An 18,198-nucleotide genomic window follows, 5' to 3' on the forward strand; every position below is an offset into this window, starting at 1 on the left:
TAGTAATATATTTCGTAAAGAAGTCAGCGTATAGTTTTTTGTATAAAATGCCATAAAAAAACATAGTAGAATATGTGGTAATTTGTCATATTATACTATGCCATAAAAAGTTAAAGTATTGTACATCATTAAAAAAAAATGTAGTATACCATATCGAAAAAAGTCATAGTATTGTATGTCGAAAAAAATGTCATCAAAGTCAGTGTAGTATCTCGTAAAAAAAAATATTCTGTTTTTTCAAAAAAGGGTCATGCTATAGAATGTAATACGAATGGCCATAATATAGTATGTCAACAAAAGAGTTGTAAAAAAAGTTATAGTATAGTATGTTAAAAAAAAGTCTCAGTAGAGTATGTCGAAACAAAATCATAGTATAGTATGTTGTAAAAATTGTCATAAAAAAGTCCTCGTATAGTATGTCAAAAAAGGGTAACTTCTTAGTTTGTCAAAAAAAAGCCATTGGACATTATGTACGTAAAACGTAGTATACCATATTGAAAAAATAAATAAATAAAATGTTATGGCAAAAAAATTGTACCTGTATATAAATAAGTACAGGTACATTATGTCAAGAAATGGCATTAAAAAGTCAGTGTAGTATCTTGTTCGTCAAAAAAGAGTCATGCTATAGTCTGTAAATAAATGGCCATACTAAAGTATGTCAACAAAGGAGTTGTAAAAAAGTCATAGTATGTTATAAAAAGTTATAGTATAGTACATCATGAAAAGAAACGTACATAGTATGTCGAAAAAAAGCAGGGAATTGGCGAATGGAAGAAAACTCAAGTTTAAACCCACAAAACACTATATTCATATGACACTGAATGAAATAAAGGTAACATGTAGCACTTTTTTATTACAAATTAATTCAAGCTTCTGCACATAAAGGATTTATAACAAGTTATCTTGCATTTGTTGCTATATAACATTTTGTTTGTTTAATAAGGCATTGTAAAAAAAAAAAAGAAGAGCTCTGCAAGTAACAGCACAACAGCTGACCTCACCAAAATGGCTCCCCCCACCAGCACAACTCAGTTAAAGGTCATATCGCTGAGGTTCACAGGTCAACTCGCAAAAAAGTATTATAATCAGTGCTCTAAGTCTGTGAGGTGTGAACAGGAAATGTGACACTTATCAGTATCCGTGATCATTAGACAGATATTTTTGGTTTTTAGAGTGTATGCAGCAAAGTTGCATATAGAGCAGGAGCACATTTAGTTTACAGTGACATCGTAATGGCTGACGACGTCAAACCAGACTGTCCTAGTTTTCATCAAACAGCCCAGTTTAAGCTTAAACACAAAGTGCCTTCATTTAACCACATCCTACTGTACAATAGTTATACTCGTGGCAATGCATTTACTGCATTCCTATACAGTAAAAAACAATCTCACTGTCAATTACTTTCACACGTAAAGACTATACATATTTATATACAGGTACATACATGCTAAACGTGAACTCTGTCCATAGTGTTGAATATAGAATCTCTCCCCTCTGATGCAACATTTCCCCAAAGCTTGTGTTTCTATTGTTTCCTATTCCACATCCTGTGCAAGTCACTCCACAACTTACATATATGGCGTAGATGCAAACTACTTGAAGAATACTCAGTGTGCTTTTAGTGAAAGTGGCAGAGCAGAAGACTCTGTAGTCATTTCCAACACGGTGACATTTGCATTAAGGGAAAGAGTGGGGAGAGATTTTCACAGTTAAAGCAGACTCTGAGAAACTATCAACAGCCCAGAGAAGGACGTGGGCCAGCAAGCACTGACCATCAACAAACAGTGCAGAGCCAGATCCAACCTCAGGTGTACAGACCAGGCTACATGCATTACCAAAATATAAGCACATTTCACACATTTACACAAAACACGTTTCACCACCCCCCACTTTACTTTACTGCTGGTCTTATCTTAAATATTGAACTACAAAACATTCACAAGTGTATACTGAAGTTGGACCGACGCATTAGTTTGGCAACTCGACTATTTAAAACCTGCATTAAGTGATATTATTGATATCAACAATCAAATTACAGATTGTACTGTGGAAAATTCAATTGACACCCAACTTTGCAGCTTTACACAGTTTTAACTCATGGTTTTGGTTCTGCCTGATCATTTATTCAATTATTGTGTCGCAATGCTCCCTTTGACCCCAAAAATAATAAGACTGTGGGCAGCCATTTACATCAAATTGTATTAACTATTTAGTCAACAAGCCCAAATAACCCAAGCACCACTACTACCCTGCACAAAACCACAAAAAGTTAATTAATTACTAGTGAAGAAATTTTTGTATTTACCAAGCTAAAGACCCAGATATTTATCTCACTAGTCGGTCACGGAACTAGAGTTAAAATGTAAATATTAGACACAAGTTAGCTGGTGGGATGAAACTACAGCTAACCTAACAGCTTCCCTTTAAGACTGTGGTGATTGAAGCACTCCAAAGCCTCTCTGATATTTGTATTTTAAGTCTCATATGTGTACAAGTCCAAGAAGTATGTGTGTTATCATTAAATATCTAATAGTTTTGTTCATATGCGCTGCATTAAAGGCTAACTCCTGTCTGTTTGTTATCGGTTCCAAGTCCAACTCAAGGAGAAGTCTCGTTCTGAAATCTGAATATCGGGCAACACCAGTCTCTATAGATTCGCAGCTTTGCAACAGCTGGTTCATCCTCCTCTGCCTGTTGCCCCTCTCTCTCTCTTCATTCACTCTCCAATACATACACGTGGGCATCGACTTCAAATACCTCCTCCACATTAACAAAATCATCTGAATATCCAGCCATGACATTGACATTTTTTTCAATTTCACTAAGCTACCCTTTCTGAACTCAAGAAACTCTGCCCGGCTGGCAGTTGCGTTTTCAAGTTTCTCTTCCCGTAACACGTCACTGCTCCAGATGTCAGAACGAGACTTCTCCGTTAGTGAGATTCTTTCCATTACGTCACACACTTAAAAAAAACAATCAGAGCCTATCAGTGGCAAAAAAAAGTACTTCAGTGATGTAAATGACGGCCCAAATATGATAAGATTGCAGCCAATGAGCATGTTACAGTTAAAAAATAAATAAATGTATTGTCCAACAATCCGAGATATAAAATAATTTGTTGACACAAAATATAAATGGGCTCATGTGCTAACTTCATGGTTGATATTTATCTGACCTTTATAAATCACAATGTGTTGTTTTTAGAGAATGATCTTCGGTAAATTTGCCTATTAGCTTTTTTCCATTATTACGTGGTATTAGATTGAAATGTTCTCATACAATTGATTATGTCCTAGTGTACAGCGTCACATCTCTCAGCTATTCACTTCATATCATAGTCACATAGTTTAGCTAATGATGCGTTTTCTGGAGCGTCAGTGTAGTTTTTTTTAGCTCCGAACGTCATGAGTCACGTGTTTTTCTTCATTTGACACAAGCTTGGATACGATGTTTTGAAATTGCTCTTCACAGGAGTGAAATGTGCTGCAGTGTCATCTGCCCATATCTAGGTTAGACATAAGAAATCATAAGCTTGATTTTTAGCACGTTTTTCTCTTTGTGACCCTTGGTGGTCATAAATCGCTTGAAACTATTTTTTTGGTCTGGGTTTGCTGTTTTGTGGTCTAAATGCTGTTTCTGAATCTGGCATAGCAATATTCTTGCATAGTTTGCAATATACACAATTCTTATTTTTTCGACAACAAAGATGTCCATTAAAATATTTCAGTTTTGGAATAGTTGCAAATATCTCCTTATGGCTACTTTTGTCTCAAACATTGGCAATAGGCAACAATAAAGCATCGATCCAACCCCCATATACACTTTTGGAATATTCCATTGTGGCAATCAGAATCCTTTTTTCTTCCTGACACATGCAACATTTTTTAGGCCTGCTAAGTTAAATCATTTGCTGCAGTGTGACAGCATAGATGCAACTTGAGGAAGATCAATAGAGCTGGTTGGTTTTGGTATTGCAATATCCTTCCTGCTATCACTTCACCTCATTGATAAAAAGTTAGTGCAAATTTTAACAGCGCTGGGTCCAAAGATGCATTAGTCCGTTGACCAGACAGTTGAAAGTGTTTCTGTATGTGTTGAATAAGGAAGGCTGGTGATACCACAATAGTGACAGTGCTAAATGATCACATGGTCTTAGTGTAGGTTAGGGCTTTTGTTGGGGTGGCAGTCAGAGACAGGTTTACTTCCCATGACCTCCATGACCAGAAGAGCTGGTGTTGACTATATCCTCATATTGTGGAGGTGGCTCCGTCTCTATTTGGACGTCCGTCTGGCCCACAGCCTCCTCATAAGATGGTGGCGGGTCTCCAGCGCTTCCTCTCCCAGATGTGAGCTCTGAGCCTGGATAAGCTGGGCTGCTGTGGACGCTGAGTTCTGATTGGTCACCGTGAGGGTAATCCCTCCCCCAATGGTCCATGGAGACCACTGACAAGACGTGGTCGTGATGCGAGTGTCCCATGCTGGGGCTGCGCTGCGAGCGCTTGCGGGAGTGGCAGCGCCACACAGTGATGGCTACGGCGGCGATGATGAGCACAACCAGCAGCAACGGCACGATCAGGTAGAGAGAGTGGACTCCTCCAACCGCGGTCTCCAGCTCTCCAGACGGACTGCTCTCCCGCACATATTCTTCCCAGAACCGTCTCTGCAGCCAAACAAACAAACAAAAAAAACAAAACATAGCTGTTGACAAAACTCGACACAGGCTCAAAAAGTATTATCTTCAAGATAAGACCCCGCTCACTTATGCAGTGCTACAACGCTAAACATGGTGGCACAGACCTGTTTCCAAAACACAGGATGTACACAGCACACGCAATATCCACTGTATGAGTACTTTCTATCTGCATTACTGCAACATAAAGGCAGTAGACAACAACATCCGAAACAAAAAGAGACCACATGACTGTGTCCACCTGCGTGACTTTGCTCTCTGGCCCCTCACAATAGTTTAACAAATATGCCTCCCTCTCTAGCATAGACTCGGCTGTTCTTCCTGCTGATAATCATCACTTCCTGAAAAAACATACACATTCCACAAGCTACCACTCTTGGCATAGGATTTCATTACTGGACACACGAACCCTACAAAATAGCACTTTGAAGGGATGCTTTGGATTATTTTACTGGAGCAGCAGGTTTGAGTTACTCAGCAGTAGTAAAATGGATTTGTGGCTTTAAGCTCCAGCTGGGAATCTTGTGTTCAAAATATTTTCAGCCATTTGTTTTTGGTGTTGTTGTTGCTGCTTATATTTGTTTAATGACCCATTAAGTGTGGTAACATTTTGTCTTACCAGTCACTGGCTTTCTTGGAAATCTCTGAACACATGAATGCCTGCTGGGGCTAATATCCCTGTATAGACAATATAACTGATGAGTAACTCAAATGACCTACTGCAAAAAAATATATATATATCCCTTGATGTGGTTTATGTGTGGGTCCACATGTAGCCATATACACTGTGTGTTCTACTTTTCTGTTTCTGTTTTTATTTAGCCTTGAAGGAGAGAGGGTTTGTAGGTCTGATGTGATGCGTCTCTCATCCCCTCACCGTTTTCTCATCGTTCTCGAAAGCCTCGCGGGCCTCCTCATAGTTGCAGATCTCCTCGCGGCACTCCCTCTGAATGTTTCCCTGCTTCATCTCCTCCAACAAGAAGTTGTCCCTGCGCTGCCGGCGCAGCACTGAGTGGGCCGCGTCCGCCGGCAGGAACACTGAGAAGCAGGTGATAGGAGAGGAGGGAAGGGGAGACAAAGACAAGGAAAGGATGTAACATTTAAAGAATGTGTGAGAAAACAAACGTATGATGCATCAAATCCACAAGCACACAAGAAAACAAGAGACAAAAAGAGGAAAGTAGGGGTGAGTCAGTTAGCAGAACAGCATGGGGGAAGAAGTGAAGGGGGGAAATGTAAGCAAAGAGAGAGTGTATTGAAAGAGAGAGAGGAGAAGCATAAGGAGGAAAATAGGATAGAGATGCCAAAAAAAGGAAAAGGGAGAGGGAGCGAGGTGGTGACTGAACAAAGGCAGTAGAGCAGAGCCGAGAGCTGCCCAGTGCCCACATTTCTGCATAAAAACAAAAGCTCCTTTGATTTAGGAATCCATCCCTGGGCTACATTAGACAAACTAGAGGAATGAACTTAGACAGACAGAGTGGTCCTCTGTTTTACACAGGACAAGGACATAAACTCTCGCTAAAAAAAAACTGTGCACAAGATGCCATAACCTACTCTGGGAATCTCTGATGTGCTGCCGAAATAATGTATTACCTAAGAGAATTAACCACATAAGTAATCAGGCTAAACGTTCAGGGATGTGATTAGCATACCACTTGAAAAGCAGAAGGAAATAATGGACAAAAGGAGCGTAAAACAGGAAGTTCCCTGAGGAAAGAATGGGAATTGTGTTCTAAAGACAACAGAAGAAAACCCTGAATTGTCACATTCCAAAGATTAACATGTGTTTGAATACTCATGTTGACACAATAGGAAAGAAAAAAGCAAGAAACTGGAGGAGGGTTTCCGATGAAATTTGAAAGTAATTAGGTCATGTGAACATCTGTGCCTGTGGGGGTAAAATCGTAAGTGAAGTGTCAATAAACTCACCACTCCCCATGATTCCTGAGAGTCTGTTCGGGGTGATTTACCTGTTTTAAAAACAAAAAACAAAAACAGAAACACATTACTGTGCAGCTTTGAACCAGCTGATACAAGTCATGCAATAATTAACCAATACTCCCTTCTCATGCAATACAGGGAAGAACATCTGTTTTCTGCATGATCACTTATAACACTGCTCACATTAGAGACATTCCTTTAAACATGTTGATTTGTTGGGAAACAACACATCCCTTAGTCACTGTTTATTCCCCTACATTCTTTGGGATGATTAACACATCATCATTAATAACACAACTGATGTGCAAATACATTCATCTAGGTGTTAAAGGGCGTGTTGATACGGGAGTATGATACATCCTTGACCAAAGTGACACTGACCAATGGCGACCTGCGGGTGTTACGGGAATCCTGCACACAGCTTACCCGAAATAGATCACTAGCGGCGGACACAAACAAAGCGCCGCCGCCCCGTTACCCATTTTTAGACAAACAGTGAGACAACCACTGGAAGCTGGAGCAGTGTTTTCTAATGGTCATTGCGGCTGCTTATGGTGTATTCTCCGCCATAAACGTGGCGCTGTTAGCCTTGCGTTGAGCTTGTTAGCAGGGGGATGATTTGTAGTGTCGGTGCGTCTGCAGAGTCGGATGCGACTTAACGGGAACGAGCGACACATGATTAAGAGAGCCGGATATCAGACACGGTGGTCGGTAGAAGTGGCCTACGGTGGATTTTATAAGCTTGCAGTTGAAGTTCGAGCCATCTGTTAGTGTATAAATTAACTTTATCAATTCAGCTCACCTCTTTTCGTCCCAAAAATGCGCATAAACGACCCCTCGTTTCCTCCGCTGCCCCACAGTGTTGCGATGCACAGTGCGCATGCGCATAGCTCTCTCTTTGCCTACAGCGGCCCCCATGAACTGCCCCTTCCCCTGAGTTAAAGGGACAGAGCTATCCGAAGATCAATACACACTGAACTGATCATAACAACTACAACTTTAACAGTATAACTTTATAGAAATACAGTACAAAAAGTTTTTGGACACACCTTCTCATTCAATGGTTTTTTTTTGGGTTTTTTTCTACATTGTAGATTAATATTGAAGACATCCAAACTATGAAGGAACACATTATTATATTCCTTTATTGATCCCCATGGGGGAAATTCAAGTGTTGCAGCAGCTCAACTACACAGACACAGACAATAAATACACATACTATACAACTACACACACATACTATACAACTACACAGACAATAAATACACATACTATACAACTACACAGACAATAAATACACATACTATACAACAAAATAAAAAATAGAACAGGAATAAAAATGTACAGTACCACATGTGGAATTATGTGGTAAACAAACAAATGCTCAACAAACCAGAATATGTTTTATATTTTACATTCTTCAAAGTAGTTGAATGAGAAACCTTTGACTGGTACTGTATCTTATTAAGAATGTGCAAGCTTAACGGAATTCAAACTATCCTATCAGTGTGGTCATCTCTGTGTCTTAACATACGGGCAAATCATAGCAGTATATTAATCAACACAAATAATTAAATCCATAATTGCTTCAAATTGAAAGGTAAAACATCCAAATTATATGGGAGGAGTTCATCCATTGCAAGTGTTTTTGTGACCCCCAGAAGCTCCTCTTTACTGTCGGCTATTCGTTTAAACTGTGCATGCAATATCGGTAGCTAGACATATCCACGTCTCATAAACTTTAAATAAAATTAGACGATGATGTAAAACATTTCTACAAATTCCCATCAGATTTCAGTCCCCTTTTTTCTAGATCTTACTGATTGACATATTTCCACCAAATGTAATTTATTTCTATTGTTTGGTTTATTTTTAAAACCACACAATTAATTAAATCAAATCATATCATATTTATGTTTTTCTTTTACTGGAATAATAAAACACGGAATTGTCTCTTCAATTATCATAGTGTTTCATAGTAGTTTTTCTTTTGAATGCACTGAATTGTATAAGAAAAATTGTCTTTATTTCTTGCATTTTCATTTTCAATAGAATTGATTTCATCAGCTTTATGAACACGAAATTAAGTCCAAAAGATACATATTTTAATTGGATTTTACTGTGAAAAATGTTGCAGTTTTGTAAATAATTGCTTTGAAAAGTGCTCTGTCAATATAGGTATTAGCTATTTAGTGCAGCAATAGCAACCATCAAGGGTTTTTTTTTTTCTATTTGGATGGTTGTAAGACACATTTAAAAAAGGCATTGACAGCACCAATTTATCATCCATCTTTTTGTTGAGTTTGTGTAACAATTTATATTTTCATTGCCTTAAAGACTAAGAAAAAACCCCTACCAAAGAATTGTATTTATTTGTTAGTAAATAATATGTATTGGTGGTTAAGTCTATATTTTTTTTTAAACATTTGCTCACATCAACTAATCCGTTGTAGTGCACTGTCGGCCAGTTACTGATGGTGGAGGGAGAGATTCGTTTTTTCCATGCAGTGTGATGTAAGTACATTTATAATTTTAAATCTGAGCAGTGACATTTTGTTCCTCATGCATTGGGATCAAATATATGGTGTGACTTCACCCCGGTAATTATCACTGATGAGAGGACTGTGTGTGCATGTGTTCCTGTTTTTACCCAGCAACTCTGATGAGAGGACTGTGTGTGCATGTGTTCCTGTTTTTACTCAGCAACTCTACTGATTACAATCTGTAATCATCAGTAATGATGTTGAAAGACTTTGCCGCCAGTTACAGTTGACTTACACTCCTGTAACTCAAAGACACACACACAAACACACACACACACAAAGACACACACACAAACACACACACACACACACACAGTAAAATCAAAACTGCTGCGAAAGAGGGATATTTTTGTCATAAAGTAAACCATGTAAAATCATTAATACAAGTCTGCTTGGTTCATGAAATTGAGCTCACAAGCTCACTTAAACTAAACAGTAATGAGTTAAGACAAAGCAATAAATGAGCACTATTTTCTTAAATTCTGTTGTTCAACCAGCTCGTAACCTTTTACTTCAACTTAAAGTTACAGTAATTAACAAGGAGTCTAAAACAGATGTTGTTGTTGAATTTCTGTTAAAAGGTAACTAAGAAGTAAATTTGCTTAAAAAACGACTTGTTTGTGTGTGTGTGTGTGTGTGTGTGTGTGTGTGTGTGTGTGTGTGTGTGTGTGTGTGTGTGTGTGTGTGTGTGTGTGTGTGTGTGTATATATATATATATTTCACTGTGCAAGTGTGTGAGTTAATCAATATGAATTAATTTGAGATTCTTCCCTAAGGACAAAGGATTACCTAACTTCAATTAGGAAAAGAAAATGAGCTGTGTAAGCTTCCCTAAGCACAGTATGGGTGTGTGTGTGTGTGTGTGTGTGTGTGTGTGTGTGTGTGTGTGTGTGTGTGTGTGTGTGTGTGTGTGTGTGTGTGTGTGTGTGTGTGTGTGTGTGTGTGTTTATGTGTGAGAGAGAGACAGACAGAAAATGGGATGTTAAACAAAGTGTAACCTGAAGACATATAGGATAGAGGAAGAAGTAGGGTAAAGCGTGTTGCAAGAGAAAAGAATGGACGTAGTTAAAAGGTGAACCCACTGAAACCAAAGTTTACCCATTTGGGGCGTAAGTTAAATGAGGAAATAATTGAAATGATTTGTCTTAAAACATATTTGTGTTCCTGGATGTTTTGCAGAGGCTAATAACGGATTGTAATTGCATCCGTAGTGGATAATGTGACGGGGTGATTTTAAATATTCAAAAGAACAATACATCCTTTGTTTGTCTGTTTGTGGTGTTCAGTATATTCCACTAAGAGATGAAGTGTTGTTAGTTTTACCTATGAGTGTCCCTATTGTCCATCAAGCTGTGTCTACTTCAATTCATTTAGTTGGTGCTTTCGTTTTTCCAGAATGTCAACCTAAAATCACAGACAACAAGATAGGGAAAAAAGCATTTCGTACAGATGCTGTTTTAAATATTGTATAGGTTTTTAAAGGTTGTATAGGTTGCTATGAGTTAAAGAGAAAAAAAAGAGAGAGTTCCTATCACTGAGAGGACACCGGGTGAAACAGAGTCTCAATTTCTCCTCTTGTCTCACACATTTTAGTAGTAGTCTTCATAGTTCTTGGGGTTGAGGCAATAGAGGATGGCTCCTCCAAAAGAGAAGATGGTTGAGAGGATCTCAAATAACATTATTCTGGTTTACTGAGTCTTGTTTAAAGCTGTGTATTGGCACTAATAAAGAATTTGACTATAAAATGTTCCGCTTCCCACTCACATCACGGTGGTCAAGTGGCATAATTCAAATTCACCACCAATCATCAATGGAAGCCACATATCTAACGGACTTCTGCTTTCAATGCCTATTGTGTTTGACCCCTACATCAGTGCATATCAGGACTAACAGGGTCTAACACATAAAGAGAGAGAGGGAGAGAGAGAGAGAGAGAGAGAGAGAGAGAGAGAGAGAGAGAGGGAGAGAGAGAGAGAGAGATGCTGTGTAAGTGGTCTAGGCACTAGGACCCAGCAGGTGCAGCCCCGTGTTATTTCAGAGGTCTGCCGCTCGGTCCCGTCGGCAGAGCGCTCGGTCTCCAGCAGCGGCAGCAGCGTCCTCTGGACTCAGGACGCGGAGTGAGCCGCAGCTCCCCATCCTGCTACCGCAACACGGGCACGGAAAGGGGGACCACCACAACTTAAACCTGAATAATTTAGTTTGTTTGAGGAACAAAACAGACCCCTCCCCAAAACACACTTCTTGTTTTTTTTTGTTCTTCTTTAAATGACTAAGATACTTTAGATATGGCATCATCCGTGAGCGGCACAGAGGAGGTGCGGGTGTCGGCGTTGACGCCCCTGAAGTTGGTGGGACTGGTGTGCGTCTTTCTCGCCCTGTGCCTGGACGTTGGGGCCGTGTTGAGCCCGGCGTGGGTCACGGCGGATGACCAGTACTACCTGTCCATGTGGCTGTCCTGCTGGAAGCCCGTCAGCTCCGCGGAGTGGTCCTGCAACAGCACGCTGACCACCGGTGAGACAGACGCTCCTGTGCACACACACACACACACACACACACACACACACACACAGTGACACTGACCACACTGACTTATTATTGTAGCTGATGGAGTGATGCGCCACCATGTTGGTGTTTGAAGTTTCCAAACCCGTGCCTGTTGTAGTTTTAGTCATGTTTTGTACCCTTTAAAAAGCAGATTGTGGGGTGCAGACAGACACACACATTCATATTCAAATGACAGTCAGATGCTCAGGGACAACAAAGGATCCCCGCAGACAGTTCACTGCTCAACCAATCTCTTCTGTGGGTGCGAATTATAAAACATCACCCAAGAGAGTGCTAAATGTTAATTACTTTATAATTAGCTATTGCCTGGTTAATTTAAACTGCAGAACTTTTCTACATTTAATAAGATAGTGAACAATGCGGCACATTGCTGCCTTCCAAGTGGGAAATTAAAAAAAAGTGTTGAAAAAAAGTTGATCCTTTAAGTGTCAAAGTTTAATGAATAAGACATATTTGTTTTTTCTATGTTGTCTAGTTAACTTTTCTTCTAAAACATTTGCCTAGTGCAACACTGAATGATGTGGGAATTTTGCCTAACCAGGAGCGGTCCAGCTGGGGTTTCATTTGGCCTTTTGTTGCTCACAAAATGAGCCTTTGTGTGGGTTTCTTCAGCGGCCAAGGAGTGAGGGCAACTCAGAGCAGAGAACTCCCCAGAGATCCAGATGCCTGGAGATTAGTAACCAGGGAAACAAGTGAAGCACTCCAGAAATGCTGATTTTCTTCTATTTAGGAAACTTCTTTATGGAATCCCCATGAAGGTTTTTTCCCTGGATGCATTTCATATTTCCATCACAGCCGGTGATTCGGGGATAAAAAGGTGGTTGAGAATAGGTCACCATATGAACAGCATCAACAAAAATCAATCATTATTTTAGGAAAACATGTCTTGTCTATGCTTTGTTCTGCCAACTAAAATCTAATGTGATCCAATACAGCAACCCTGCAATTTGTAATGCCATTTTTTTAATTTAGGATGATTCAAGTCTGGCATGTTTCTATGCCACAGTTTGTGGTATTGCTGTAATACAGTAGGTCCAACTGGACTGTGAAGTGAATAATATAACATAAACACTTTTTATAATCCAGTTCAGTATAAACACTACCAAATATATACTAAATATTTACTGTAAGGCTTTTCATGGAGTTGTATTGTTTTTGTAGGTGTTTTTCTTGTGTCTGCAATGTAATTTAACTATAATCTGATTAGCACTAAATATTGTTTCATTTATCTCTTAGAGATTTTTAAGAGCATAAACATTGTCTAAATGTAATTCTTAAAATGTAAATTGTCGATTTATTTCACATTACCTTCCTGACTACAGCTTCCTTTATTTTTATTTCTGTGTCTCGGTGTGCTCCTATATATAAAATTCACTTTTTGCTGCATCTGAACCCCCTCCCGTGTGCTGAGTGGTGCATTGTGTTTTTGTTAGTCTGACAAAATGTTTTCTTTCTCTCTGAGAGATGAGTAACTGTGGGGTCACGTCGCCCTGATTCTCCTCTGTCAGCGCAGACAAAGTGCACTTTGGTGCCATATAAAGACATGCAGTCTCCGTGTCAGCTCTCAACCCTCAGCAGCAGCATACCTCAGTAAATGCACACAGCAAACTGCCCATTTCCTCAGGCCAGTGCTTGGCTAGGCTTATTGATTTGAATCCCAGTAATCAGTTTCTACCCCCCCGTACCGGCCCCCCAATATTTCCTCAGTGTCATGCTCTGGGCATTAAATAAATCCTGTTAGTTTGAAACACCAGCTGGCCGCTCAGATGTTTTGAGCTTTTTCTGCAAGGCCTGGTAAGTCTGGGGAAAATATTATGCAGTGTGAATTAAGAAGCAGACACGAGATGTTCCCTTTTTACATCCTCATGAAGTGTTTAAACTATACATAAACGAAAACAAAAAACTCCTCCTCTCTTTCAGTTACTTTTCTAACACGTACACACTTAGGCAGAGGGTCGGAGGTCAAGTCTAAAGATACAGACTTTACAGAGGTAGGAATGTGAAATGGTCTTGCAGGAGCAGTGTGTGTGGATGCCAGGTCGGTGCGAGATGAAGCGACAAATGTGGAGCCAGTGTGTTAGCGAGCTCAGCTCAGTCAGACGCAGTGATGCCAAAGCATATTAATAATGTAATACCTCACCGAGACAGTGTTTAGGTGGCTGTGTTGTCTTTGAGGGAGGTCACAGCAAAATGTTGGATACAGAGTGCTTGTAAAGCTTGTAAAGCTTGAAAAGCTTGAGCCTCTTGCTCACGGACACTGAGGGTTTTGAACCAGGGACCTCTGGGTTAAGATCTTCCTGCTCCTTAATTTCTCCATCCTGCTGCCTTGAGAGAGTGAGGCTAAGTGTGTGTGACAGCAAGAGACACTCCAGGCTCTTTTGAGACACACATCTTCCACCACTGGCTCAGACAAAGAAACTGAATTGGCCCCTGAAGGAACCTTTCGATCAAAACTTAAGCAGTGACCATAATTAATGCTCCGATTGGATCTCATGTACTGTATCTCCTTTTCCATCTGTCATCGTGCGGGGCTCAGATTAATAGTTTGGCGCTTCCTGCTCTGTGGAAGCCTTTGAGCACTCTGACTCTGGCCGTGTTTCTTGCACAGAGTACGGTGTCTGTTCCAAATCTGAGATGAGATGACTTTCTGAATCCTGCTGTTTTCATGAGCGCTGGGCTGAAGCCACCAAACTAACCGAGAGAAGATATCCCACCAATGCTAGGCTTTGACAACTACGGGTCAAGTCACTTCGGCTGCTGAGAGGAAACCAGTGAGGCAGTTGCAGAGAAAGTCAAGTGGTCGTGCTTCGAGGGGGCCTCGTGTTGTGAAAGCTGAGGGCTGGAGGGAGACGGTGCTCTGCTTTTTGTGGGCTTTTTCCAACATCCTGTGGTGACAGGGCCCATTTTTAAACTCTAAATCCTGAACCATATTTGGTCAGAAGTAGTTTATGTTTGTTTATATTTGAGCTGCTTGGCCCCTGGAATAAAGTTTCCCTCCAACAAGAGTGGGAACTGTAATTTAAGCAGCTTATGTCCCGTCACTTTTTCTCCGCTGGTGAATGTTTTAATGATTTTCTGCTTCAACAGAGAGGATATATTCTTGGCAACGGTTAATCATTTTTTGTTCCTGGGCTCCATATAAGACAAAACAATGTATACTTACCAAAAAATATACTCTAAACTGCAATTTTTCAATTATAATTTTTACAGGCACTTTATTATTGAATCACTTATGAGGGGCTCAATCCCCTTTATGCTTTGATGTTATTTTTTTCCCACCCACTGAACTATAAATGATTTCCTCCTGTGTAATCAAATGCCTCATCATAATATCCTCTGCCTGTTTTCAAATGGACCTCCTGTTTCCACAAGTACACAGTAAAACTAGAAAGAGACCCTTAATCTCTAAACAATAATACATAGTTTGTCTCTCAACAATCCTCAGAACAAGTCTCATGGCTAATTAAGAATCTAAAACAATCCCCTCTGCTAAAGGTTTTTTAAGGTTTTTTTTTTGACAAACACATTTCCATTTGGTTCCCTTTTTTTGTTTCTGCTTTGGCATTCCAACAAGGATACGAAAGTGAAATTGCAGATTATTTCCACTTGAGTGTTTTAGAAGTAAATCTGAATGAAATGCTGAGAATGCTGCTGAGCTGGCATCAGCCAGGAGGGAGGTGTACTCATTATCTGAGTCACCTCACAGAAGCCTTACTGCTGCATCGGATCCATTACTGAACCCGCTGATATCCGTGTGTAGCCAGGCATGTGTGCGTTTGTTTGTTTCTTGTCAGCCAGAAACTGCTGTGCTCGGTTGGAGGGGTTATTCGCTGCGTGGTTCACATTCTTCTTCTCCTGCCACTGGCTATGGATCCCCAGTGGCTCACATCAAACCACGATGAGCCATCAGCAGTTTTATCAGAATATGCATGAGGAGTTGTCTCAAAACCTCCAAACCCACTGTTTACACTGTGGTAAATCACCACAAATGTTGGTGGGAGGAATCATTCTTTCTCTTGTGCAGGATTGAGCATGGCAGTGCAACTGTAGCTCACCAACACGGCCTGTGACCCACTCTGTCCTTCTATCGCTCCTCATCTATCCACTTTTCCTCCCTCCTGTCAACAGTGCAGACACTGCTCTCCAGAGTAACCTCCTTTTTAGCTACCTATGTCACTCTCTGTCTCAGTGTGATTTCATGCCTTTCCTTCCCTCTCGCCCCCTCCTTCCTCTCTGTCCCCGTGTCTGTGTTTGTCTCAGACTGGCAGATCGCCACACTGGCCTTGCTGTTGGGGGGGGCGGCCCTCACCCTGCTCTCCTTCCTCGTGGCGCTGATCTCCCTGTGCTCTGGCTCCAGGAGTCGCTGCTACAAGCCAGTGGCTGTCATGCTGTTCTCCGCAGGTACATTAAGAGATTCTGTAGCAAAAAATAAGAAAACAAGAAGGAGGAGCTGAAGGACAGTCCAAAGATATAAAACAATGACTGTCCAGCTTCCAAAACATTCTTTATCCATTATAGCGTTCACGGGAAAGATCCAAGGGCAAGGCAATAAAACCTTTAATTATTTTAATGTAGCAGTTTCAAAGTGCCCTGTGTCTACCTCCTTACAGTTTTTGTTAGCTGGTCAGTCATTGTTTCAAATCTATATGTATCTACCATAATTAACTTGACTATAGTACTTTCTCTCTTTCCCGTTTTCCTCTGCAGTGGTGCTCCAGGTGTGCAGCTTGGTCCTCTTCCCCATCAAGTTCATAGAGACGGTCAGTCTGAGGGTGTACCATGAGTTTAACTGGGGCTACGGCCTGGCCTGGGGATCAACCATCTTCTCTTTTGGAGGAGCCATCCTCTATTGCCTCAACCCCAAGAACTATGAAGACTACTACTAAAATGTGTGAGACAAGAGGAGAAATTGAGACTCTGTTTCACCCGGTGTCCTCTCAGTGATAGGAACTTTCTGTCCGTTACACAGTGCACAACCACAGACTACAAAAACAGGAAATACAAATGCTTGTTGTTAGTTTCAGGACTGGAAATGAGCTCTTTCATTTGATACTGTGAACTTATTGTCTCAAAGACTATCCTTACTCATTGGTATGAAGCTCCGTGCTCTCAGAAGGTTTGGCAGCAAACCCAGTGGTGAAAAAAAGAAATCCAACCCAGCCAGTTTAATTTGGGAGAGAATGTCTGTACTCAGATAACTCTGTGTCCCCTTTAAGTGGAACTCGAGTAGGTCTTACATTTTGCCAAAAAATCTAGAGGGAACAGATGGATTTACTGACCGCATGCCAGGACGAATTGGTGGAATAATTTACCAATCAGAGCAGAGAATAATGTAAACTGGAGCCAATCAGAGAAGCAACGGACCCTGGGAGGCTTATTGAAGCGATATTATGAGAATGACAAAGTGAGGAAGACAGGGCACACCTCAGGAAATGCTACATTTCCCCAGAGTTACACTACAGCTGAAATTGGCATTGCCTTCTTCCTCTAGTAGAGCGTAATCGTTTGGCTAAGGAATGTCATGGAGCTCCAAATTAGTGGCTTTTTTTTTTCCTTCTGTCATATCTGAGTGTATTTCAAGTGTCAGAGATACTGTATATAAACAGAAACTACCTAAGACAGTAAAAAAATTCCACAGCAACCTCCAAATGATAGCATACTGGTGAGAGAAACATTTACTGGTTAATGATTAGCAGAGAGCCTGTCACATGTAAACACCAGTGAGGCCTTTGGCTGCTGATGTAAACATGCAACATAACACAAGGTATAGCTGCTTTTTTGATAAAATGGTTGTATTATATTTAAGTATGCACAATAAGCATAATAAAGTAATATTCACTACAAGAATACCAGTGGGTAGGAAGATGGCAAATGACCATGTTTGCTGTGTGTCATGTCTGCATGACCATACCACCCAGCATGTGCTCACACACCCCCCTCATGTGATGCCTCCTTATCTTCTCACCCTGTAAGGAACGGGAATTCACAAAGTAGAGCAAGCTTTCAGAAGAATACAACACAATTCAGATAGGGAGAGGCTGTAGCATAAACTTATTGTAGTTATTGAAAAAGTCAGTATTCTTAGTTTTTGCATCCAAGTTGAGGTTCATGATGGAGTATTTTATGAGATGCTAGAGTGGAATGTGCTGTGTGTGATTAGCGTTATGAGGACTATGGGATCAATCAAGCAGAAAAGTGATCACGACCGGTGAGACCTGTGGCAGCAGGAGAGCTGCACTGGTAATAACAGTCTACTCAGACAGCATTCGAACGTGGTTAGAAACTTCTCCAACTTCCTCTTGCAACATTAATGAAAGTGGGTGAGTGTGTGCATGTTAAGAATTTCTGCTGTGTTTCTGATTCCCACTGGTTTGATTACTTACATAATAAACATGTACTGGAAAAAGTGTGTTTGGTTCATGTTGGGGGGGGGAAAGAAGGATCTATGAATTATTA

At 40.5% G+C, this 18,198-nt stretch overlaps 2 protein-coding genes across 2 annotated transcripts; one reads left to right on the plus strand and one right to left on the minus strand.

Annotated features, from left to right (window-relative positions):
• Positions 1 to 842: 842 nt before the first annotated feature.
• On the minus strand, positions 843 to 7,519 carry prrg1 (proline rich Gla (G-carboxyglutamic acid) 1). Its single transcript, XM_054602724.1, has 4 exons — positions 7,437 to 7,519; positions 6,623 to 6,663; positions 5,571 to 5,731; positions 843 to 4,663 (listed from the first exon to the last, which is right to left on the minus strand). The coding sequence occupies exons 2-4, from the start codon at positions 6,630 to 6,632 to the stop codon at positions 4,202 to 4,204; spliced, it is 633 nt and encodes a 210-aa protein (XP_054458699.1). The 5' UTR covers positions 6,633 to 6,663; positions 7,437 to 7,519; the 3' UTR covers positions 843 to 4,201.
• A 3,743-nt stretch (positions 7,520 to 11,262) lies between these two features.
• tmem47 (transmembrane protein 47) lies at positions 11,263 to 18,134 on the plus strand. The gene is made up of 3 exons (XM_054603203.1): positions 11,263 to 11,688; positions 16,003 to 16,143; positions 16,450 to 18,134. The coding sequence occupies exons 1-3, from the start codon at positions 11,463 to 11,465 to the stop codon at positions 16,626 to 16,628; spliced, it is 546 nt and encodes a 181-aa protein (XP_054459178.1). The 5' UTR covers positions 11,263 to 11,462; the 3' UTR covers positions 16,629 to 18,134.
• Positions 18,135 to 18,198: the final 64 nt, after the last annotated feature.

Source organism: Anoplopoma fimbria, chromosome 8 (assembly GCF_027596085.1).
Source record: "Anoplopoma fimbria isolate UVic2021 breed Golden Eagle Sablefish chromosome 8, Afim_UVic_2022, whole genome shotgun sequence".
Taxonomy (NCBI): domain Eukaryota; kingdom Metazoa; phylum Chordata; class Actinopteri; order Perciformes; family Anoplopomatidae; genus Anoplopoma; species Anoplopoma fimbria.

Bases quoted from the DNA above. Each gene is read 5' to 3' on its own strand.
- prrg1 (XM_054602724.1), bottom strand. The intron at 4,664-5,570 runs GTGAGGGGATGA...GTTTGGCTGCAG, and splicing joins TCGAGAACGATGAGAAAACG to AGACGGTTCTGGGAAGAATA.
- tmem47 (XM_054603203.1), top strand. From the start codon at position 11,463: ATGGCATCATCCGTGAGCGGCACAGAGGAGGTGCGGGTGTCGGCGTTG. The intron at 11,689-16,002 runs GTGAGACAGACG...TGTTTGTCTCAG, and splicing joins CAACAGCACGCTGACCACCG to ACTGGCAGATCGCCACACTG. The intron at 16,144-16,449 runs GTACATTAAGAG...TTTCCTCTGCAG, and splicing joins TGTCATGCTGTTCTCCGCAG to TGGTGCTCCAGGTGTGCAGC.